The sequence below is a fragment of the Tachyglossus aculeatus genome, chromosome 6 (genome assembly GCF_015852505.1).
Source record: "Tachyglossus aculeatus isolate mTacAcu1 chromosome 6, mTacAcu1.pri, whole genome shotgun sequence".
NCBI classification, from domain to species: Eukaryota; Metazoa; Chordata; class Mammalia; order Monotremata; family Tachyglossidae; genus Tachyglossus; species Tachyglossus aculeatus.
In genome coordinates this window covers 59,161,505-59,185,299 of record NC_052071.1, presented here as the reverse complement: position 1 = coordinate 59,185,299, position 23,795 = coordinate 59,161,505, and the positions used below count along the sequence as shown (strand labels likewise).

The window sequence follows — 23,795 nt, the reverse complement described above, 5'->3', positions numbered from 1 at the left end:
AATAAATGCCATTGCTATTACTAATAATAATCATGTCGGTATTTGTTGGTATTTGTTTCATTCATTCATTCATTCAATCGTATTTATTGAGCACTTACTGTGTGCAGAGCACTGGACTAAGCGCTTGGGAAGTACAAGTTGGCAACACATAGAGACGGTCACTACCCAACAGTGGGCTCACAGTCTAGAAGGGGGAGACAGAGAACAAAACACAGCATATTAACCGAATAAAATAAATAGAATAAATATGTACAAATCAAATAAATAAATAGAGTAATAAATATGTACAAACATATATAGGACTTCCTCCAAAGGACTGGGAGGCAGAGGAGCTAGGTTCTAATCCTGGCTCTGCCACTTGACTGCTGGTTGACTTTGTGCAAGTCCCTTCATTCCTCTGTACCTCGGTTCCCTCATCTGCAGAATGGGGATTCAATACCTGGTCTCCATCCTACTTAGACTGTGAGCCCCACGTGGGACCTGATTCTCTTGTATCCACTCTAGTGCTTAATACAGAGCTTGACACATAGTAAGTGCCTAACAAATACCACAATTTTAATTATAATTCCAGGCAGACAGATTAGATGGTACCTCTTCAGGCGGAAAGGCCCTCTGTGCTTGACTGTAAGTTCGTGGTAGAGAGGGAACATGTCTACCTATTCAGTTATACTGTAATCTCATTCCTTCCTTCCTTCCTTCCTTCCTTCCTTCCTTCCTTCCTTCCTTCCATCGTATTTATTGAGCGCTTACCGTGTGCAGAGCACTGTACTAAGCGCTTGGGAAGTACAAGTTGGCAACATATACAGACGGTCCCTACCCAACAGTGGGCTCACAGTCTAGAAGGGGGAGATGGACAACAAAACAAAATATATTAACAAAATAAAATAGACAAGTAAATATGTACAAGTAAAATAGAGTAATAAATCTCCCAAGTGCTTAGTACAGTGTTCTGTACACAGTAAGAGCTTGAAAAGTATGATTTATTGATTGATTCTCTTGTCTCCATCCCCAAGATCTCCTCAACCCCAAACAAGACCCCACAACCAAGACACCTCTTTCCCTCAGAAAAGGGTGGTACATTTCTTAAGACTCATTTTTTTTTAATGGTAATTGTTAGGTGCTTAGTATGTGTCAGGCATAAATAAATAAATGACAGATATGGACAGCAGACAAGTGGAGGAGCTGGGATTGGAACTCAGGTCCTTCTGACGCCCAGACCCATACTTAGTAGGTACCTACTAAGTGCTGGGGTAGATACAAACTAATCGTGCTGGACATGATCCCTGTCCCACGTGGGGCTCGTAGTCTTAATCCCCATTTTACAGATGAGGGAACCGAACCCACCCTCCAGTGGGTCTCTTTTTTGGCGACATTTATGCTGCCAAACTGGTCAATTAAATGAGCAATTTGGACAGACAAGCCACGGGGAGGCTGAGGAATTCCAAACCGAGGCATCGTGATCTGCCTTTCCTCCTGATGATGAGTTCCCTTCCACACGGAGGCTGACGAGAGGCTCAGTGCCTGTCATGTGAGCACTCCCCCTGCCCTTCCGCTGGGAAAAACAAAACGATCTCCGCATTTACACCTTCTCGCGGATTTCAGAAGGGCTCAGTGACCGTGACATGAATTTGCACTTCCTCATCAGCATTGTAGAAAGATGCTCTTCCCCACGCGTGGCCCGATATTCGGAGAAGGCATTTTCGAGGCTGCGAACGGAGGAGCTGCCTTCTCAGGGAGAGCCCACAGTTGGGTAGGGACTGTCTCTATATGTTGCCAACTTGTACTTCCCAAGCGCTTAGTACAGTGCTCTGCACACAGTAAGCACTCAATAAATACGATTGATTGATTGATTGATTGATTGACAAGAGCCAAGGGCGAGTACTGCGGAGAGTGGGGCCGAGGTCCCAGGCAGGCATCTGAGGGGAAAATTCTCTTTGCCGATCACTTCTCTGTGCTGCTCTTTTTGTGGGACTCACACTCCCTCCTCCCAGCTACTAAGGAAAGCATTTTCCCTTTGGCAAATCCACCCTTTTCCCAGAAATTCTGCAGGAAAGAGAGCCAGGCCTTCATGTACTGGTGTCTTCTGTGGGCCAAGCACTGTAATAATAACAATAATAATAATAGTGATGATGATGATGGTGATTATGATGATGGTATTTGTTAAGTCCTTACTACGTGTCCATCATTATTCTAAGCACTGGGGTAGATACAAGCTAATCAGGTTGGACACAATTCCTGTCCCTCATGGGGCTCGCAGTCTTAATCCCCATTTTACAGATGAGGTAACTGAGGCACAGAGAAGTGAAATGACTTGCCCAAGGTCATGCAGCAGACAAGTGGAGGAGCTGGGGTTAGAACCCAGGTCCTTATGAGTCCCAGGCCTGTCCTTTGTCCACTAGGCTATGTTACTTAGCGTGGCTCAGTGGAAAGAGCACGGGCTTTGGAGTCAGAGGTCATGGGTTCAAATCCAAGCTCCGCCAGTTATCAGCTGTGTGACTTTGGGCAAGTCACTTAACTTCTCTGTGTCTCAGTTACCTCATCTGTAAAATGGGGATTAAGACTGTGAGCCCCCCGTGGGACAACCTGATCAAGTTGTAACCTCCTCAGTGCTTAGAACAGTGCTTTGCACATAGTAAGTGCTTAATAAATGCCATTATTATTATTTTATTATGTACTGGGTACCTACTGTGTGCAGAGTACTGTACTGGGAACCTTTCATGTTCATAGTCCTGTACAGGTGACAAATTTATTCGGCTCTGGACTGAGTGCTTCTTGGGTGCAAAGCTTGGTTCCAGGTGCCTACTAATCATCATCATCATCAATCGTATTTATTGAGCGCTTACTATGTGCAGAGCACTGTACTAAGCGCTTGGGAAGTACAAATTGGCAACACATAGAGACAGTCCCTACCCAACAGTGGGCTCACATAATTGATAATTGTGGTATTTGTTAAGACTTTACTTTGTGCCAAGCACTGTACTAAGCACCAGAGTAGAGACAAGATGCTCAGGTTGGAAAACACTATCCCTGCCCCATATGGGACTCACAATCTAAATAAGATACTGTAAGCTTGTTGTGGGCAGGGAGTGTATCTGTTATTTTGTACTCTCCCAAGTGCTTAGTACAGTGCTCTGCATACATTAAGTGCTCAATAAATACCACTGATTGATAAGAGGGAGAACAGATATTTAATCTCCATTTTACAGATGAGGCCTGAGGAAGTGAAGTCACTTGCCCAAAGTCACATAGCAGGCAAGCGGTGGAGCCAGACTTAGAACCCAACTCTGCTGACTCCCAAGCCTGTGGTCTTTCCACGACACTATATTGCTTCTCGGTCTACGCATTGAGCTGTACTGAGTGCCTACTGGGTGGAGGACACTGTGCTAAGCACCTGGGAGAGGATAATGGAAAAAGTGATCCCTGTCCTCAAGGAGTTTGCAATCAAGCTGGCCAAAGTGCCTCTGCCACTTAATGACACCTAATGATTCAGGTGGTAAAACCAGAGCTATTACTCTTATTTATTTATTATTACTCTATTATTACTCTATTTATTTATTATTACTCTATTTATTTATTTTCCTTGTACATATCTATTCTATTTATTTTATTTTGTTAATATGTTTGGTTTTGTTCTCTGTCTCCCACTTCTAGACTGTGAGCCCACTGTTGGGTAGGGACCGTCTCTATATGTTGCCAACTTGTACTTCCCAAGCGCTTAGTACAGTGCTCTGCACACAGTAAGCACTCAATAAATACGATTGATTGATTGATTGATTGATTGTATGATTCCATAACTAAACCAGGATGGAGGCAGAGAAGCAGTACTGCCTAGTGGTTAGCGCATGGGCCTGGGGGTCAGAAGGACCTGAGTTCCAATCCCAGCTACTCCACTTGTCTGCTGTCCATATCTGTCATTTATTTATTTATTTATATTAATGTCTCTCTCACCCTCTAGACTGTCTGTGCCTCAGTGATCTCATCGTAAAATGGGACTTAAGACTGTGAGCCTCAGTCCAGCACTTAGAACAGTGCTTTGCATATAGTAAGTGCTTAACAAATACCATTATTATTATGTAGAGAAGCAGCGTGGCTCAATGGAAAGAGCCCGGGCTTTGGATTCAGAGGTCATGGGTTCAAATCCCTGCTTGGCCGATTGTCAGCTGTGTGACTATGGGCAAGTCACTTAACTTCTCTGGGCCTCAGTTCCCTCATCTGTAAAATGGGGATTAAGACTGTGAGCCCCCCATGGGACAACCTGATCACCCTGTAACCTCCCCAGCGCTTAGAACAGTGCTGTGCACATAGTAAGCACTTAATAAATGCCATCATTATGTAGGACAGGGATTCTGTCCAACCTGGTAAGGTTGTGTCTACACCAGTGCAGAGTACAGTGCCTGGCATATTCATTCATTCATTCAATCGTATTGAGTGCTTACTGTGTGCAGAGCACTGTACTAAGCACTTGGGAAGTACAAGTTGGCAACATATAGAGACGGTCCCTACCCAACAGTGGGCTCACAGTCTAGAAGATTCATTGTCGTATTTATTGAGCGCTTACTGTGTGCAGAGCACTGTACTAAGCGCTTGAGAAGTACATATTGGCAACATATAGTAAGTGCTTAACAAAAACCATAATAAAAGAGGCAGCTGCGACAGAGCAGACAGCGGAGACGGATGCTCTAAGCTGAGATAAGACTGTGAGCTTGTTGTAGGCAGGAATTGTTTCTGTTTCTTGCTATACTGTACTTTCCCAAGCACTTAGTACAGTGTGCTGCACACAGTAAGTGGTCAGTAAATATGACTGAATGAATGAATGTCCCAAGGGCTACTCCTCTGGTCTGGGTTCCAGGGTGGAGAGTGGTCAGCCCGAGCCTTCAGGGGCTCGTGACTCTTTATGGAGAACTTCGCCCACCTCCCCCGATAATGGAAGCCGGGCCACCCTGACCATGTGACCAGGAAGGACCGACCCCCCCATCTTTCATCGGACCCCCATGCTCAGTGGTGGACAAGACTTGAAGAGGGGGCCCAGAGTGGAGGAGTTGATTTTAGTACTGGTGGCTGGCCCGGCACACGGCTCCCCCTCGTCCCCCTCTCAATCAATCAATCAATCAATCAATCATATTTATTGAGTGCTTACTGTGTGCAGAGCACAGTACTAAGGGCTTGGGACGTACAAGTTGGCAACATATAGAGACAGTCCCTACCCAACAGTGGGCTCACAGTCTTACCTCCTTCCCTTCCCCACGGCACCTGTATATGTGTATATATGTTTGTACATATTTATTACTCTATTTATTTATTTATTTATTTTACTTGAACATATCTATTCTATTTATTTTATTTTGTTAGTATGTTTGGTTTTGTTCTCTGTCTCCCCCTTTTAGACTGTGAGCCCACTGTTGGGTAGGGACTGTCTCTATATGTTGCCAACTTGTACTTCCCAAGCACTTAGTACAGTGCTCTGCACACAGTAAGCGCTCAATAGATGTGATTGATTGATTGATTGATTGATTGCCTACTCTCACCCTGGCCCATGGTACCCCGGGATCTCGCTGCCACCCTCATAGCCGCCCACGTCCACCAGTTTTCCGCAACCTGGCGGGAAACGAGGACGGTTCTCAGGTCAGAAACCTCCCTCCCCTGATGGCCCGGCTCCCACAGGCTGAAACCCAGGCGCCTGCCCTGCTCCCGGAGCCGACCTGTCTCTGTTGATCCCCAAGCTGGGCGGTGACCAAATTCCGTGGCCTTGGAAGGGGACGGCACCTGGCTCTGCCTGCTCGCTCCGCCTCGGCCCCATCCTGTCAGTCGTTACTGTTCTGGCTAGAAATGAGCAAACTTCCAGATGAAATATTAGCGAGTAAAATCTCACAAGGTACTGGGTTTTGGCATTAATGTATTTAATGTCCAGTATTAGCGTATCTAATCTAGTGGAATAATTATAGTGATAAATGGATATGTCCTAGACGAGATTCCACTCCGTCGCTGGTTGCCAGTGACAGATGATGAAGTGGTTTTCTTGCCCGTGACTAATGGGGAATTGAGCCATTTTGGTGAATTGGCCGGGCACTGAAGAGCTTTTAAAGAGAACTCAACAGTGCGGCCGATCTTGATTCTCTTCAGCACGTTGAAGTTAAGAGCTGGGATTAGAATCCGGGTCCTCCGACTATCAGGCCCGTGATCTTTCCAGTAGGCAGCACTGCCTCCCTGCATTGCGCACGGCATCACCAAACCGGAATTGACAAGCCCAGGAGGTCCCAGTGACCTGCTCCATTCTGAAATTCCACATGAATTTTACCCACCGGAATCCGCTCCCCTGCTAGGCGTCAAGTCAGCCAAGTCAGTCAGGGACGGAGAGTCAATACCAACAGTCACCCAAAGCTCCATCATTAACAATTTCCTTCTCTCATCAGTCTCTCTCCAACTAAATTGAATTTCCCCTTCATGATATATTCCTGATCGCCCACAACTTCCTTTAGCAATGCTCACTCTGCTTTCTGTGGGGAATTGTAGGCCTGGATTTTTCCTCTCCCCTCCTCCCCCTTCTACCTCCTCTTCCCTATCACTAACAATAATAATAATAATACTTGTTGAGCAATTACCTTGTGTCAAGCACTGTTCTAAGCACTGGGCTAGACACAAGTTAATCAGGTTGGACACAGTTCTTGCCCCACATGGGACTCACAGTCTAAGTAGGAGGGAGTACAATCAATCCCCATTTTACAGATGAGGAACGTGAAGCATGAGGAACCTGAGGCACAGAGAAGTTAAGTGACTTGCCAAAGGCCACACAGCAGAGAGATGGCAGAGCCGGGATTAGGACCCATGTCCTCTGACTCTCAGGCCCCTGGTCTTGCCACTGGATCATGCTTCTTCTCTCTTTCCTTTTCCCTTCTCTCCTCCCTCTTCATTTTCTTCTCTCCCTTTCACTGCTCTTCCCTTCTCTCCTCTCTCTTCCTTTTCTTCTCTTCCCTCTCTTCCTTTTCTTCTCTCCCTTTTTCCCCCCTTCCTTTCTCTCTCTCCTCCATGTTTCCTCTCTCCTTTTCTCCTTCTGCCTCCTCCTCAACCTCCTCCCTCAACCCTTCTCTCAATCAGTTTCTCCCCTCTCTCTTCCCTCCCTCACCCTCTCTCTTGGTCTCTTTGTCTTTCTTTCTTTCTTTTTCTCTCTTTCTTTCTTCCTTCCTTTCTTTCTTTCTTTCTTTCTTTCTTTTTTTCTTTCTTTCTTTCTTCCTTTCTTTCTTTCTTTCTTTCTTTCTTCCTTCCTTTCTTTCTTTCTTTCTTTCTTTCTTTCTTTCTTTCTTTCTTTCTTTCTTTCTTTCTTTCTTTCTTCCTTCCTTCCTTCCTTCCTTCCTTCCTTCCTTCCTCCCTCCCTCCCTCCCTCCCTCCCTCCCTCCTTCCTTCCTTCCCTCCTTCCTTCCTTCCTTCCTTCCTTCCTTCCTTCCTTCCTTCCTTCCTTCCTTCCTTCCTTCCTTCCTTCCTTCCTTCCTTTCTTCTTTCTTTCTTTCTTTCTTTCTTTCCTTCTTTCTTTCTTTCTTTCTTTCCTTCTTTCTTTCTTTCTTTCCTTCTTTCTTTCTTTCTTTCCTTCTTTCTTTATTTCTCTCCCTCCAACATTGTCCCTCCCAGCTCTGTCCCTCCTTTTGAGAGCATCAGTTGGAAGGCTAGTCAGGGCAAAGCTGCCACTCAGAGCTACTGATGGGTCTTTCTGATGGTCGGAGACAGCTGTATCAGCTGCCTTGATCCCAGAGGGCATCCATTCCCTCCCACCCACCTCCTTCCTTCCCCCTTTCCATTGTCATTGTGTCTGGGGAATACAGGCTGTGCCTGCACTGGGAAAATCTAAGAGAGAGCTGAGGTGAGCGTGGGAAAGTTCCACAGCACTTAAGTCCATAACTGTAATTTATTTATTTATATTAATGTCTTGTCTCCTCCCTTGTCTCTTTCTCTAGACTGTAAACTCGTTGTGGTCAGGGATTGTGTCTGTTTATTGTTATAGTGTGTCCTCCCGAAGCACTTAGTGCAGTGCTCTGTACACAGTATGCGCTCAATAAATATCACTGAATGTATGAAGGAAGGAAAATTCACTCCCCCGAACCTGCTTTTGTGGGAGTAGAGGGCTTGGAGGGCTGTTACCCACTCGGGCTGTTTGGGCTTCTCTTTTCTTTTTGCTTTCACCCTTCCCCTTGCTCCCCTGCCCCTACTCACTCCCTCTCTTTACGTTCACCCATTCTGGCTCTGGGCTCCACTTCTCCCAGCTTTGGAAGCCCTTTGGAGCTGAAAGACATCCAAGAAATGAAAAGGAAAAAAAGGTAAACGGCAAGAAGAGAGGCCATTAGTAGGATGGATTAAAAATCTAGGTCACTGGCTTGGAGGAGAGCGTGACTTGGGCCAAATTCTGGTCTTCCTTTTCGGAGATCGGGGGAACAAGACAGGGGAGGCATATGTCTGTTATATCATTCTGTTGCACTCTTCCAAGTGCTTAGTCCAGTGCTCTTCACACGGTAAGCGCTCGTTAAATACCATTAATGGAAAGCTTGATTGGTCCACCTGAAACATTCAACAGGATGAAAGCATTGTCAGTCAGGCAGTCAGTCAATCATATTTCTTGAGCGCTTACTGTGTGCAAGGCACTGTACTAAGCACTTGGGAGGGTACAATATAACAGATACATTACCTGCCCACAATGAGCTCACCGTTCAGAGGGGGAGACAGATACTAATAGAAATAAATAATAATAATAATAATAACAATAATGGCATTCATTAAGCACTTACTATGTGCAAAGCACTGTTCTAAGTGCTGGGGAGGTTACTAGGTGATCAGGTTGTTCCACGGGGGGCTCACAGTCTTAATCCCCATTTTACAGTTGAGGTAACTGAGGCACAGAGAAGTTAAGTGACGAACAAAGTTACACAGCTGATAATCGGCAGAGCCAGAACGAAAGCATTGTCAGTCAGGCAGTCAGTCAGTCAATCATATTTCTTGAGCGCTTACTGTGTGCAAAGCACTGTACTAAGCACTTGGGAGGGCACAATATAACAGATACATTACCTGCCCACAATGAGCTCACAGTTCAGAGGGGGAGACAGCCACTAATAGAAATAAATAAATAATAATAATAATAATAATAATAATGGTATTTATTAAGCACTTACTATGTGCAAAGCACTGTTCTAAGCGCTGGGGAGGTTACTAGGTGATCAGGTTGTCCCATGGGAGGGCTCATAGTCTTAATCCCTATTTTACAGATGAGGTAACTGAGGCACAGAGAAGTTAAGTGACGAACAAAGTTACACAGCTGATAATTGGCAGAGCCAGGATTTGAACCCATGACCTCTGACTCCAAAGCCCGTGTTCTTTCCATTGAACCAAGCTGCTTCTCTGACAGATATGGACATAAATGCTGTGCTGGGAGGAAGGGTGAATAAAGGGAGCAAATCAGGGCAAAACAGAAGGGAGTGGAAGAGAAGGAGAAGATGGCTTAGAGAAGCAGTGTGGCTCAGTGGAAAGAGCCTTGGCTTTGGAGTCAGAGGTCATGGGTTCAAATCCTGGCTCTGCCAATTGTCAGCTGTGTGACTTTGGGCAAGTCACTTAACTTCTCTGTGCCTCAGTTACCTCACCTGTAAAATGGGGATTAAGACTGTGAGCCCCCTGTGGGACATCCTGATTGCCTTGTAACCTCCCCAGTGCTTAGAACAGTGCTTTGCTCATAGTAAGCGCTTAATAATTGCCATCATTATTATTTTTTATGGCTTAGTCAGGGAAGGCCTCTTGGAGGAGGTGTGTTCCAGTGTGCCTGGAATGACCGAGCTTCCCCTGGACCCTTCCCACCCACTCTCCCCCTCTAGGCTGTAAGCTCATTGTGGGTAGGGAATGTGTCTGTTTATTGTATCGTATTCTTCCAAGCGCTTAGTACAGTGCTCTGCACACAGTAAGCACTCAATAAATATGACTGGCTAACTGCCTTCTCCAACCCACCAGGGGTCAAGTGCGAATCGTTCCTCCAACCTGCCCCTCTCATCATCATCATCATCAATCAATCGTATTTATTGAGCGCTTACTATGTGCAGAGCACTGTACTAAGCGCTTGGGAAGTACAAATTGGCAGCATATAGAGACAGTCCCTACCCAACAGTGGGCTCACAGTCTAAAAGGGGGAGACAGAGAACAAAACCAAGCATACTAACAAAATAAAATAAATAGAATAGATATGTACAAATAAAATAAATAAATAAATAAATAGAGTAATCAATATGTACAAACATATATACATATATACAGGTGCTGTGGGGAAGGGAAGGAGGTAAGATGGGGGGGATGGAGAGGGGGACGAGGGGGAGAGGAAGGAAGGGGCTAAGTCTCTCAGTCCCGTCTCCCCTCGGTGAGTAGAAGTACGGAGTTTGCATCATTTCATGTCTTTGGTTTCAGAATTACGGTCTGGAGACGGAGAACCTGAGAACGCTGTCTCACAAGCTGAACGCCTCGGCCAAAAACCTCCAGAACTTCATCACGGGCAGGCGGCGGAGCGGACACTATGACGGCCGGGCCTCCCGGCGGCTCCCCAATGACTTCCTCACCTCCGTGGTGGATCTGATCGGGGCCGCCAAGAGCCTGTTGGCCTGGCTCGACAGGTAACTCTCCGGGATTCCGCTCCCCAGGCCCGGCTTGCATTCAGGGATGGCGCCGGAACCATGGTATCAAGGGCTCAGTGCGGTTCCCGGCACTCAATCGATACCATCGATGGGCTAATCGATCGACTCTGTGCCAAACCCTGCGGTAGCGACAAGATCATCAGCTAGGACTCAGCCCAAGTCCCATGCGGGGCTAGTGGATACAGAAGAAAGGAGAGCAAGTAGCTTATCCCCATTTTACAAAAGAGGAAAACGAGGGCCAGAGAGGTGACATGGATTGCCCAAGGTCCCGCAACAGACGAGAATGTGACTCTCATTATAATAATAATAATTGTGGTATTTAAGTGCTTACTATGTGCCAAGCACTATACTAAGCGCTGAGGTGGATACAAGCAAATCGGGTTGGACACAGTCCCTATCCCACAGGGGGCTCACAGTCTCAATCTCCATTTTACAGATGAGAGAACTGAGGCCCAGAGTAGTGACGTGACTTACCCAAGGTCACACAGCAGACATGTGGCAGAGCCGGGAGTAGAAGCCATGACCTTCTGGATCCCAGGACCGTGCCCTATTCATTAGGCCACACTGCTTCCCTTGGCTCAGAAGAGGCACTCAGTAAATCCACTTCTAGCACCAGGTTACGGGGGGGGACTTTTTTTCTTTAATGGTATTTGTTTAGCACTTACTATGTGTCCAATACTCTTCTAAGCCCTGGGGAAGGTACAAGTTAATTAGGTCAGACAAAGTCCCTGTCCCACATGAGGCTCACAGTCTAAGAAGGAGGAAGAACAGGTAACTCCATTTTACAGTTGAGGGAATTGAGGCCCAGAGAAGAGAAGTGACTTGCCCAAGGTCACACAGAAACCAAGTGGCGGAGCCGGGATTAGAATCCAGGTCTTTCTGACTATCAGGCACAGGTTCTGTCCACTAAACCTCGCTGCTCCTTGCCAAACCGTGTGTTAAGGCAAACCTGGGCTGGAGGGCCGGTCGTGTCCATTGCCCCCAGCCGCACAAGCACAAGCTCGCAGGAGCCCATGACCACCATCATGTCTCTTGTGGTCCCCTGGGGGCTCTGGATCCAGACGGGCTCTCCTGTTGCCAAAGGCGCAGTCTCCAATTCCGGGAAGAGCCCACCAAAACTTGCAGGGAACACCCGGGCTGCTGCAGAAAGGGGACCTTGCCCAATTTTCCCTCCGGATCGCATCAGGAACAGTCTCCTGGGAATGTACTTCCGGGTCCTTCCCTGAGGTTGGCACAGCTCTAAAGCAGGGCACAGAGACCCTTCTCTTCCACTTGGATTTGCTATCTTTTTTCACCCCTCCCTCAGCTCCACAGCACTTATGTTACATATATGTCATTTATTTATTTCTATCAATATCTGTCTCTCCCTCTAGACTGTAAGCTCCTTGTGGGCAGGGAATGTCTCTACCAACTCTGTTATAGTGTACTTTCCCAAGCTCTTATTACGATGCTCTGCACACAGTAAGCGCTCAAGAAATACAATTGATTGATTGATTCCCGTTCAGCCATTTGAGAGACCAGGACCCCAATACCGGGTCCTTGATGGTAACTGGGCCGTGGTGGAACTTATTCTCTGGTCGAGGCTCACAGGTGTCGTTTGACCCAACGCAGTCTGGTGGGACAAAAATGCAAACTCCCTTCCTCCCGGTGACAGTGGTCGATAAATCTTCTAGTCCCCTCGGGGCTGGAGATCGCTATAATTTGGGGGAACCGGCGCTGACTCAAGGGTTTAGTTCAGCAACTTTTCCCAGAAACTCAGAGCAGCGTCATCATGTGATAGACTCCCCGCTAAGCCTCCCTACCTCTGCAGCACTTGTTTTGTTTCATGGTCTTACCTCCTCAGGGGAGCGGGGATGGGGGTGAAGGATGATGGTTGGGGGTGGGGCTTGCTCCCACGAGCTCAAAATAGGCTTCAAACCCCAAAAGATTAAGTTTGGAAAGACTGCAGTTGTGGAGTTCATGGTAGGGCTTCCGAGTGGCTCCTTTAGAGTGTTAAGGGGACCTGGGTTTGAATCCCAGTTCTGCCCCTTGTCTGCTGTGTGACCCTTGGGCAAGTCGATTCACTTCCCTGTGCCTCAATTTTACTCATCTGTAAAGTGGCAATGCAATAGTGATTCTCCTACCTACTTAGTTGAGGGTCCCTGGGTCCAACCTGATTAATTGGTGCTTCCCATAGTGCTTAGAACAGTGCTTGACACGTAGTGAGTGCTTAAGTGCTTTGTTCTGACGACTTTGACACCTCTTTACATGTTTTGTTTGTTGTCTGTCTCCCCCTTCTAGACTGTGAGCCTGTTATTGGGTAGGGACCGTCTCTATATGTTGCTGACTTGTACTTCCCAAGCGCTTAGTACAGTGCACTGCACACAGTAAGCACTCAATAAATATGATTGAATGAATGAATGAACAAACACCATAATTAATATTATTCTTGCCTACCCTGGCACATAGTACAGGGCTTGGTGCGTAGTAAGCTGTTAACAAATACCACAGTTATTATTTAGGAGATAGACTAGATCATGAGAAGCAGCAACACCAAAGGCTGGGGTAGATACAAGTTGATCATGTTGGATATGGTCCCTGTCCCACAAAGGGCTCGCAGTCTTAATCCTCATTTTACAGATGAGGTAACTGAGGCCCAGAGAAGTGAAATGATTTGCCCAAGGTCACCCAGCAGACAAGTGATGGAGGTGGGGTTAGAACCCAAGTCGTTCTGACTCTCAGGCCTGTACTCTATCTGCTAGGCCGCGCTGCTTCTCATAAATCCTATTTCTAGAAATGAACACCTGAAAACCACCCAGGAGCCCATCCTTCTCACCATTGCAAAGTTGGTGGTGAGCTAACTTGTACTTCCCAAGCGCTTAGTACAGTGCTCTGCACACAGTAAGCGTTCAATAAATACGATTGATTGATTGGCGGGGGTTTGATCGTTGAGACGGAGATTCTGCCCCGGTGCCTTCTTGTTCTTCTAACTGCTGGGACTTAACCAACGCCTTCATTCGCTCCCATGCTCAATGGCTGACTCGCTCACTTACTCACTCACTCACTCATTCACACAGAGGTCTCGTCCCCATCCTCATCCCCAACCCCATTTCTGAGCTTCAGGTCCCCCGCGCTAAGCTGCCAGGGCTGGGAGGGTTTGTTTGGGATTCCAAGTCTATTCTCCTTTCTCCTGGCCCAAAAGGGAAGCCGAGAGTCCAGAACCACAGGGACTTTCTCTGATGGAGATAAGCCGTCTGTTACCTGGCCCAGATCCAGGCTTGGGTTCGGAGGCCTTCTCTAGTCTCCGGGGCCCGGTTCCCTCTGCCTCGGTTTCCCCCTGGGGTGGGCACCGCTGGGGTGGGTGCTCGGGGAAGTAGGCTGACCGGAGGGGGTGGGATGTCTCCTCTGTGCCCTCTCCGCCAGGTCTCCATTTGTCAGCGTGAGCGAGTACTCCCTGCTGAAGAACAACATCATCCAGCTGTGCCTGGAACTCACCACCATCGTACAGCAGGTGAGGGCCACGGAGTGCCCCCCTTGGACCACTACAGGTGCCAACCGGGTGGAGCTCAGGGGGGCTCGGCCGTGCCCTCCCACCCCTGGGGCTGGGCTTGGAAAACGGTGCGAGGCGGACAAGAGCAACTGGGAACAAATCCCCAAAACCCCCGGGCAGACCCCCTCTGAGGGCACGTGCCCAACCTCTCCTGATGTGGAGCCCCGGGCATGGCTGGGCACATGGCTGGGCACCCGGGAACCCAGCCCCCTGAGGAGTTTGCCTCTTCCAGCTCCGGGACTCGGAGACGATGCCCGGTCGGCAAAGGGAACCACGGTCCGGAGAATAACCACAATGAGCACGGGTGCCCTGCATGGGCTGCTGCGGTGGCGCAACTGGGAAAATTGGAGTACTGGACGGGGAAGACTTCCCAGAGGGACATTTGGAGAAGCCTGGGAAGGAGTGGAGGGATGAGGCTTGGCGGGGAGTTGAGTGGAGAGAGCCCCCCAGGCAGGGGTGGGAGAGCTGAGAGGGAAGGGTGGGATTGAGGAGGGTTGGTTCACAGTCAAAGTAACAGGGAGAACCGATATGGTGGCTTAGTGGAGAGAACAAGAGCTTGGGAGTCAGAGTCGTGGGTTCTAATCCCGGCTCCACCGGTTGTCAGCTGTGTGACTTTGGGCAAATCACTTAACTTCTCTGTGCCTCAGTTACCTCATCTGTAAAATGGAGATTAAGACTGTGAGCCCCACTTGGGACAACCTGATAAACTTGTATCTCCCCCAGTGCTTAGAACAGTGCTTGGCACATAGTAAGTGCTTAACAAATACCATCATCATCATTATTATTATATGGAATCCCCATTTTACAAATGAGGGAACTGAGGCACAGAGAGGTTAAGTGACTTGCCCAAAGTCACACAGCAGACAAGTGGCAGAGCCAAGATTAGTTGGCTGCTCTTCCTCCCCCTTCGACTGGGAGATCGCTGGTTATCGCACATCGACTCCACGCTTCTCACACTGCTTGGCATGTCCTACGTTCTTGAGCCATGCATCATCATCATAGTCATCTTCATCACCCCAGCGCTTAGCACAGAATAAGCAGTCAACGAGCGCCGTGACTAGATACCACTGTCAGTTCACATTCCCCTCTCTGGGAACGGTCCACAGTCAAATTGACTTTCTGGGTGAAAACACACTTCCCAAACAGCCCGCTCTCCTCTTCAGAAAATTCCTTCTGGTGACATGATGGTGTCATCAGCCACAGGAGGAGACGAAACTAGCATCATTAGCCGCGGCCAGGTGTGGCAGAGAAAATGAAAATGTGCCCCACATCTGCTTGAGGAGCAGTGGGATTTCCAACAGAAGCTCCTCGGGAGCGCTGTCAGGAGCCCCACAGGAAAACTTCCCTGCTTTGAAGGATGGATTCTAGCTAAGTCCCATGCATAGACCTTTGCCAAGCATTTCCACTGGACGAGAAGTAGATTCTATTAATAGAAGCTGCCCTCATCCTTCACACGTGATCACCCTGCCGAGAGAGAGAGAGAGAACCAACTTCCCAAAAGATATATTTACAGAGCTAAATGCTTTGTCGTGAAGGGGACGGGGATGGAGACTCGGAGAAACGGGTCAGAAAGCCACCACTTTGAGTCTGTTCAGCCTCAGCTCTCAGGTCTTGTCAGGGACTTGGGGTGACAGAAGTAGGGAATCCAGGCCAGACAGTTGTCAGGGGAGTGGACAATCACCTCCATTATTTTTCACCAATGATTCTATGGATGTTTTTAATTCTTCAGGAACCCTGCAGGCTAGTATTGTATTTTATTTTTAATGATATTCGTTAAGTGCTTACTGTGTGTCAAGCACTGTTCTAAACCCTGGGGTGTGTACAAGTTAATTAGGTCAGACACAGTCCCTGTCCCATATGGGGCTCACGGTTTCAGGAGGAGGGAGGACAGGTATCCCCATTTTCCAGTTGTGGAAACTGAGGCACAGAGAAGTTAAGTGACTTGCCTAAGGTTATAATAATAATAATAACAATGGCATTTATTAAGCGCTTACTATGTGCAAAGCACTGTTCTAAGCGCTGGGGAGGATACAAAGTGATTAGGTTGTCCCACGTGGGGCTCACAGACTTAATCCCCATTTTACAGTTGAGGGAACTGAGGCACAGAGAAGTCAAGTAACTTGCCCAAAGTCACACAGCTGACAAGTGGCGGAGCCGGGATTTGAACCCATGACCTCTGACTCCAAAGCCCGGGCTCTTTCCACTGAGCCACGCTGCTTCACTACACAGGTTACACAGCAGACAAGTGGCAGAGCGGGGATTGGAACTCAGGTCCTTCTGACCTGAGTTGGAGTTAAGGCGTGGCTCAGTGAAAAGAGCCCGGGCTTTGGAGTCAGAGGTCATGGGTTCAAATCCCGGCTCTGCCACTTGTCAGCTGTGTGACTTTGGGCAAGTCACTTCATTTCTCTGGGCCTCAGTTACCTCATCTGTCAAATGGGGATTAAGCCTGTGAGCCCCACGTGGGACAACCTGATCACCTTGTAAACTCCCCAGCACTTAGAACAGTGCTTTGCACATAGTAAGCGCTTAATAAATGCCATCATTATTATTATTATTATTCTGACATCCAGGTTCATGCTCTCTCCATTAGGTCAAGCTGTTTCTCTAACTGCTTCCAGTTAGACTGGAAAATTCCAGAATTAATTCTGGGGTCAGGGGATTGGGTTGGCAGTGGCCACAATTATCCTCTCTCAGAGTAACCCAAAGTCCCCCTCCCCACCACCAACATCTCCATCCAGAAAAAGGCGATTTATTGGCACCCCTTTTTGGGCCTTCTTTTAACCAGTTTTCCGTCTGTGAACGAACGGTTCCCACAAACCCAAGTCTCTTGCCGGGCAGACTTGTTTAGAGGCCTGGGGAAAGTCAAAATCAAGTTTCCTCCCCATTCATCAGTGAGTGCCTTCTCACAGAGGAAAAGGGGTCTTCATGAACTCATGCCACCAGCCCCACGGCCCCGCTTCCTCCAGCTTCGGGAGAGAGGAGTGCCCCGATTGACTGAGGGTGCCTGCATTTCGGACTGACACCAAGGCTTTCCCTCTGTCGGGAGTCACTGTCGAGGGGCGGGCGGGGGTCATTCATTCATTCAATCGTATTTATTGAGCGCTTACTGTGTGCAGAGCACTGTACTAAGCGCTTGGGAAGTCCAAGTCGGCAACATATAGAGATGGTCCCTACCCAACAACGGGCTCACAGTCTAGAAGGGGGAGACAGACAACAAAACAAAACATGTGGACAGGTGTCAAGTTGTCAGAACAAATAGAATTAAAGCTAAGTACACATCATTAACAAAATAAATAGAATAGTAAATATGTACAAATAAAATAAATAGAGTAATAAATCTGTACAAACATATACACAGGTGCTGTGGGGAGGGAAGGAGGTCAGAGGTGAATGGTATCACTCATCATCATCAATCGTATTTATTGAGCGCTTACTGTGTGCAGAGCACTGTACTAAGCGCTTGGGAAGTACAAATTGGCAACATATAGAGACAGTCCCTACCCAATGGCGGGCTCACAGTCTAAAAGGGGGAGACAGAGAACAGAACCAAACATACTAACAAAATAAAATAAATAGAATAGATATGTACAAGTAAAATAAATAAATAAATAGAGCAATAAATATGTACAAACATATATACAGGTGCTGTGGGGAAGGGAAGGAGGTAAGAAGGGGGGGATGGAGAGGGGGATGAGGGGGAGAGGAAGGAAGGGGCTCAGTCTGGGAAGGCCTCCTGGAGGAGGTGGGCTCTCACTAGGGCCTTGATGGGAGCTAACTTGGCTGATCGTCACATTCACAGAGGAACAGCATGGCCTGGGTTCTGATCCCGGCTCCGCCACTTGTCTGCTGTTTGACCCTGGGCAAGTCACCTCACCTCTCTGGGCCTCGGCTCCCTCCTCTGCAAAATGGGGACGAAGACTGCGAGCCCCGTGTGGGCCGGGGACCGTGTCCAACCTTTTGAGCTTGGATCAACCCCAGTGCCTTGTACTGTGCCTGGCAACCAGCGATCGCTTACACAAACACCATCAAAAAAAACCCCCCATATTCCCTCCTCTTGGCTTTTCAAATTGGAATCAGCCAAGATCAATCAATCAATCACCTTGTAACCTCCCCGGCGCGACACTCACTAGAACTCGATGGGGCTGGCCTTGTTTCCCTCCCGGCGGGATGCTAAATGAATAATAATAATAATAATAATAATAATGGCATTTATTAAGCGCTTACTATGTGCAAAGCACTGTTCTAAGCGCTGGGGAGGTTACAAGGTGATCAGGGGCTCACGGTCTTCATCCCCATTTTCCAGATGAGGTAACTGAGGCCCAGAGAAGTGAAGTGACTTGCCCAAAGTCACACATGAATGTAAGAGGGGCTCTTCTATAGCCCGAATGTTGTCGTGTTAAAGACAACAGGTGCCATCCTCTCGAGTGAGAGCCATCATTGTGTTCTGTGGGGACGGCGGGAGGGCCTCAGGAGTCCGGACTAACCTGGTACCACCCGCGCACTCTCATGTCCTCCCATCGGGCTCCTGGCTGGGCGAGGAGATAATAATAATGATGATGGCATTTATTAAGCGCTTACTATGTCCAAAGTACTGTTCTGAGTGCTGGGGGGGAGGTTACAAGGTGATCAGGTTGTCCCACGGGGGGGTGCACAGTCTTCATCCCCATTTTTACAGATGAGGGAACTGAGGCCCGGATAATAATAATAATGATGGCATTTATTAAGCGCTTAATATGTACAAAGCACTGTTCTAAGCGCTGGGGGGAGGTTACAAGGTGATCAGCTTGTCCCATGGGGGGCTCACAGTCTTAATCCCCATTTCACAGATGAGGTAACTGAGGCCCACAGAAGTGAAGTGACTTGCCTAGAGTCACACAACTGACAAGTGGAGGAGTTGGGATTTGAACCCTTGACCTCTAACTCCAAAGCCCGGGTTCTTTCCACTGAGCCACGCTGGTTCTCTAAAAGCCACCTCCTCCAGGAAGCCTTCCCCGATTAACACCCAACATCGCCACAGCCACCCTTCACACTTCACGTACGGGTTTCTTCCTGTCCTCGGAACTGTGCAATTGTGAATGTTTACTTATTGAGCTATCACATCTCGATGTGTTTATTTCATAACCTATTTTTGTGTGAGTCCTGTGGCTCTGTGTGACTCTCCCAAGCCCGCAGTACGGTGACGTGCAGTCAGAAGACAAATCCCATTGATCGGTTGAGTTCAGCCTGACAGGGCGTCTGTTTTAATTGTTCTCTCCCAAAATCCTAATGCAGGGCTCTGAACCTAGCAGGTGCTCAATACAGCGCTCTGCACACAGTAGGTGCTCCATAAATATTGGTGAATGAATGATTCATTCATTCATTCAATCGAATTTATTGAGTGCTTACTGTGTGCAGAGCACTGTACTAAGCACTAGGGAAGTACAAATCAGCAAACCGGCAACAACTTTGGCATTATCCTCGACTCATGGCTCTCATTCAGCCCACATGATCTATGGGATGTCTGTGAAATGGGGATTAAGACTGTGAAACCCTTGTGGGACAGGGACTGTGTCCAACCTCATTTGCTTGTATCCATCCCAGTACTTAGTACAATTCCCGGCACATAGTAAGTGCTTAACAAATACCTTAACAAATATGTTTGTACATATTTTTTTACTCTATTTATTTATTTATTTATTTATTTATTTTATTTGTACATATCTATTCTATTTATTTTATTTTGTTAGTATGTTTGGTTTTGTTCTCTGTCTCCCCCTTTTAGACTGTGAGCCCACGGTTGGGTAGGGACTGTCTCTATATGTTGCCAATTTGTACTTCCCAAGCGCTTAGTACAGTGCTCTGCACATAGTAAGTGCTCAATAAATACGATTGATGATGATGATGAAATACCACAATTATTATTATTATCATTTTTGCCAATCCCCCAAAGCTACATCCAGGAGTAGAGGGATGGGTCGATCTCCCATGGGATTAAAATGGGGATTAAGATTGTGAGCCCTGTGTGGGACAGGGGCTGTGTCCAACCTGATTACCTTGTATCTACCCCAGTGGTTAGAACAGTGTTTGTCACATAGTAAGCACTGAACAAATACCACTATTATTATTATTATTATTATTAATATTATCTAGCCTTCTCCCACCATTGTTTTTTGTTGGGAGAGCTTGCTTAACTGTAAACTCCTCGAGGGCAGGGATGATGTGCTTGGCACATAGTAAGCGCTTAACAAATACCATCATTATTATTATTGTGTCGTCCTCTCCCAAGCTCCCAGTAAAGTGCTCTGCACACAGTAGGTGCTCAGTGAATATATTTTGATTGATCTGGTTGGAGGAAGGGAAGAAATAATCATCATAATGGTAGTATTTATTAATCTATTAATCTATCTCCTGCTCCCAAATCCAACAGAAATCTCTTTCACCTAAGCCACACTGCTTCCCATTGACAGCGGTACTTGCAGGGAAATGAGTCAATCAAAAATGGCTTTGCTATTCTCCTTTCCTGTGGATTTGTATTTCATATTCTTCTGAAGGATTTCTGGTGGTTGTTTTTTGAGGGAGAGTATTTTAACAAGTCCCTTCCGATAAAACACAGCTCAGTGTTTTTTTAAATCTCTTTTCCATAGGATTGCACGGTGTATGAAACAGAAAACAAGATTCTACACGTGGTAAGTGACCTCTTGTCCACCTATAACTTTGGCATTATCCTCGACTCCTTTCATTCAACTCACATATTCGATCTACCTTCACAACATCGCCTAAGGCCCTCCCTTTCCTCTCCATCCAAACTGCTTCCTCGCTAATCCGGGCACTTTACCATATCCTGTCTCAACTTCCCAAGGGCTTAGTACAGTGCTCTGCACGCGGTCAGCGCTCAATAAATACGATTGAATGAATGAATGACTTCTACATCGGCTTCCTCACTGACCTCCCTGCCTCCTGTCTCTCCCCACTCCAGTCCTTACTTCGCTCTGCTGCCTGGATCATTTTTCTGCCACAACTTCTCAGTTCACATCTCCCCGCTCCTCAAGAACCTCTAGTGGTTTGCTCATCTACCTCCATATCAGACAGAAACTCCTTCCTGTGGGTTTTTAAACACTGGATTAGCTCACCCCCTCCAACTTCACCTCCTATAATACAGACTGCACACTTTGCTTCTCTTAAACCAACCCATTCACTCCACCTCCATCTCATCTATCTCTCCACTGAGCACTCTCCCCCTTCTGCCTCTGGCTTGGAACTGGCTCCTTCTAGACTGTGAGCCCACTGTTGGGTAGGGACCGTCTCTATATGTTGCCAACTTGTACTTCCCAAGCGCTTAGTACAGTGCTCTGCACACAGTAAGCGCTCAATAAATACAATTGATTGATTGATTGGAACTCCTTCCCCATCCATATACAGCAGATGATCACTCTCCCCATTTTCAAAGCCTTATTAAAATCCCATCTTCTCCAAGAGGCATCACCTTTGCGCTTGGATCTGTCCCCTTTAAATGCTTGTTATTCACCCCATCCTCTGCCCCACAGCACTTACGGTCATGTCTGTAATTTATTTTAATGTTTGTCTCCCCCTCTAGACTGTAAATGCCTGGTGGCCCCACTGTTGGGTAGGGACTGTCTCTATATTTTACCAATTTGTACTTCCCAAGAGCTTAGTACAGTGCTCTGCACATAGTAAGCGCTCAATAAATACAATTGATGATTGATGATGATGGGCCTGGGAACCTGAGGATCTGGGTTCTAAGCCCAGTTCCACCACTTGTGTGCTGTTTTACCTCGGGAAAGTCACTTCACTTCTCTGGGCCTCCGTGACCTCATCTGAAAATGGGGATTCAATACCTGTTCTCCCTCCTACTTAGACCGTGAGGCAGTGTGGGACGTGATGATCTTTTATCTAACTCAGTGTTTAGTACAGTGTTTGGCTCATAGTAAGCATTAGTTAGTAGGCATATTTTATGGTCCGAGATTTGATATGCTTTCCGCCTCGGGAGCTACTTTTGTGAGGTGTGTCAGAGGACGTTTCCTTCAACGGGATAATTCATTCCCTTTTGTTCAGTGAGCACAGCCTACTTGGTTGGTTTTATAATTGATGTTCAAGATTCACAAGGATTGTCATTTTTCTTTTTTTTTTTTTTGAACTGGAAAACCCCCTGACCTTCACTGCCAGAGAGGACCACCTGGGCATGCCTGAGATTGGGGCCCTCCTGGGTCCTGCCATAGAGGACAGCCCTCCCCACCTCCCTTCCCAGCCCTGGAGCCAAGTGTGGGATTTTCAAAGCCCCTCCTGATACGGAGGACAGACACTTCTGCCCTCTCCCTGCTTTCCATCCCTCCGTCCTTTCCTCCCTTTCCTCCCTCCCTCTCATCCTATCCCATCCCATCCCATCCCATCAGTACATCTCATCAATACAATACATTGAATTGTACTTTCCAAGTGCTTAGTACAGTGCTCTGTGCACAGTAAGCGCTCAATAAATACGATCGAATGAGTTAAACAAATAATAATATGCGAAGCAGTATGGCTCAGTGGAAAGAGCATGGGCTTTGGAGTCACAGGTCAGGGGTTCAAATCCCGGCTCCGCCGATTGTCAGCTGTGTGACTTTGGGCAAGTCGCTTCGCTTCTCTGTGCCTCAGTTACCTCATCTGTAAAATGGGGGTTAAGACTGTGAGCCCCATGCGGGACAACCTGATCACCTCCTCTGGCACACAGAGAAGTGAAATCTCCTTTAGCATTAATAGCATTTATTAATCAATCAATGGTATTTATTGAGTGCTTACTCTGTGCAGAGCACTGTTCTAAGTGCTTGGGAGAGTACAGTAGAGAAGCAGCGTGGCTCAGTGGAAAGAGCCCGGGCTTTGGAGTCAGAGGTCATGGGTTCAAATTCCGGCTCTGCCAACTGTCAGCTGTGTGACTTTGGGCAAGTCACTTAACTTCTTTGGGCCTCAGTCACCTCATCTGTAAAATGGGGTTAAAACTGTGAGCCCCACGTGGGACAACCTGATCACCTTGTAATCTCCCCAGCACCTAGAACAGTGCTTTGCACATAGTGAGTGCTTAACAAATACCATTATTATTATTACAGTACAACAGAATTAAGCACCAGCTGCATGTGAAGTACTGTATTAAGGACTAGAAAATACCAATACCTTAGTGAGAATTAGACCAGGAGCCTCTGGCTTCTCATGGGCTCCTGGTGCAAGAGTAGCAGCATGGCCCTATGGATAGAGCACAGGTCGAGGCAGCAGAAAGATGTGGGTTCTAATTCCAGTTCTGACATTCGTCTGCTGTGTGACTTTGGGCAAATTACTTCACTCCTCTGGGCCTCAGTTTCCTCATCTGTAAAATCGGGACAAAGACTGGGAGCCCCATGTGAGACATGGACTTTGTCCCGCCTGATTAGCTCACCTCCCCATCACCCCCACTCCCTTTCTCTTACCTACCCCCTTCCCCTCCCCACAGCACTTGTGTATATTTGTACATATTTATTACTCTATTTTATTAATGATGTGTATTAGCTATAATTCTATTTATTCTGATGGTATTGACACCTACTTGTTTTACTTTGTTGTCCGTCTCCCCCTTCTATTCATTCATTCAATCGTATCTATTGAGCACTTATTGT

The 23,795-nt window shown here is 47.2% G+C and overlaps 1 protein-coding gene across 2 annotated transcripts in view; it reads left to right on the top strand.

The window, feature by feature from the left end:
• LOC119930044 (connector enhancer of kinase suppressor of ras 2-like) overlaps positions 1-23,795 on the top strand; it is a 266,115-nt gene that overhangs the window by 95,215 nt on the left and 147,105 nt on the right. For both annotated transcript variants that reach the window (XM_038748473.1, XM_038748472.1), the window contains exons 4-6: positions 10,423-10,625; positions 14,049-14,136; positions 20,799-20,840. In XM_038748473.1, coding sequence (XP_038604401.1) covers positions 10,423-10,625; positions 14,049-14,136; positions 20,799-20,840 — 333 coding nt within the window. The remainder of the gene's footprint in view (positions 1-10,422; positions 10,626-14,048; positions 14,137-20,798; positions 20,841-23,795) is intronic.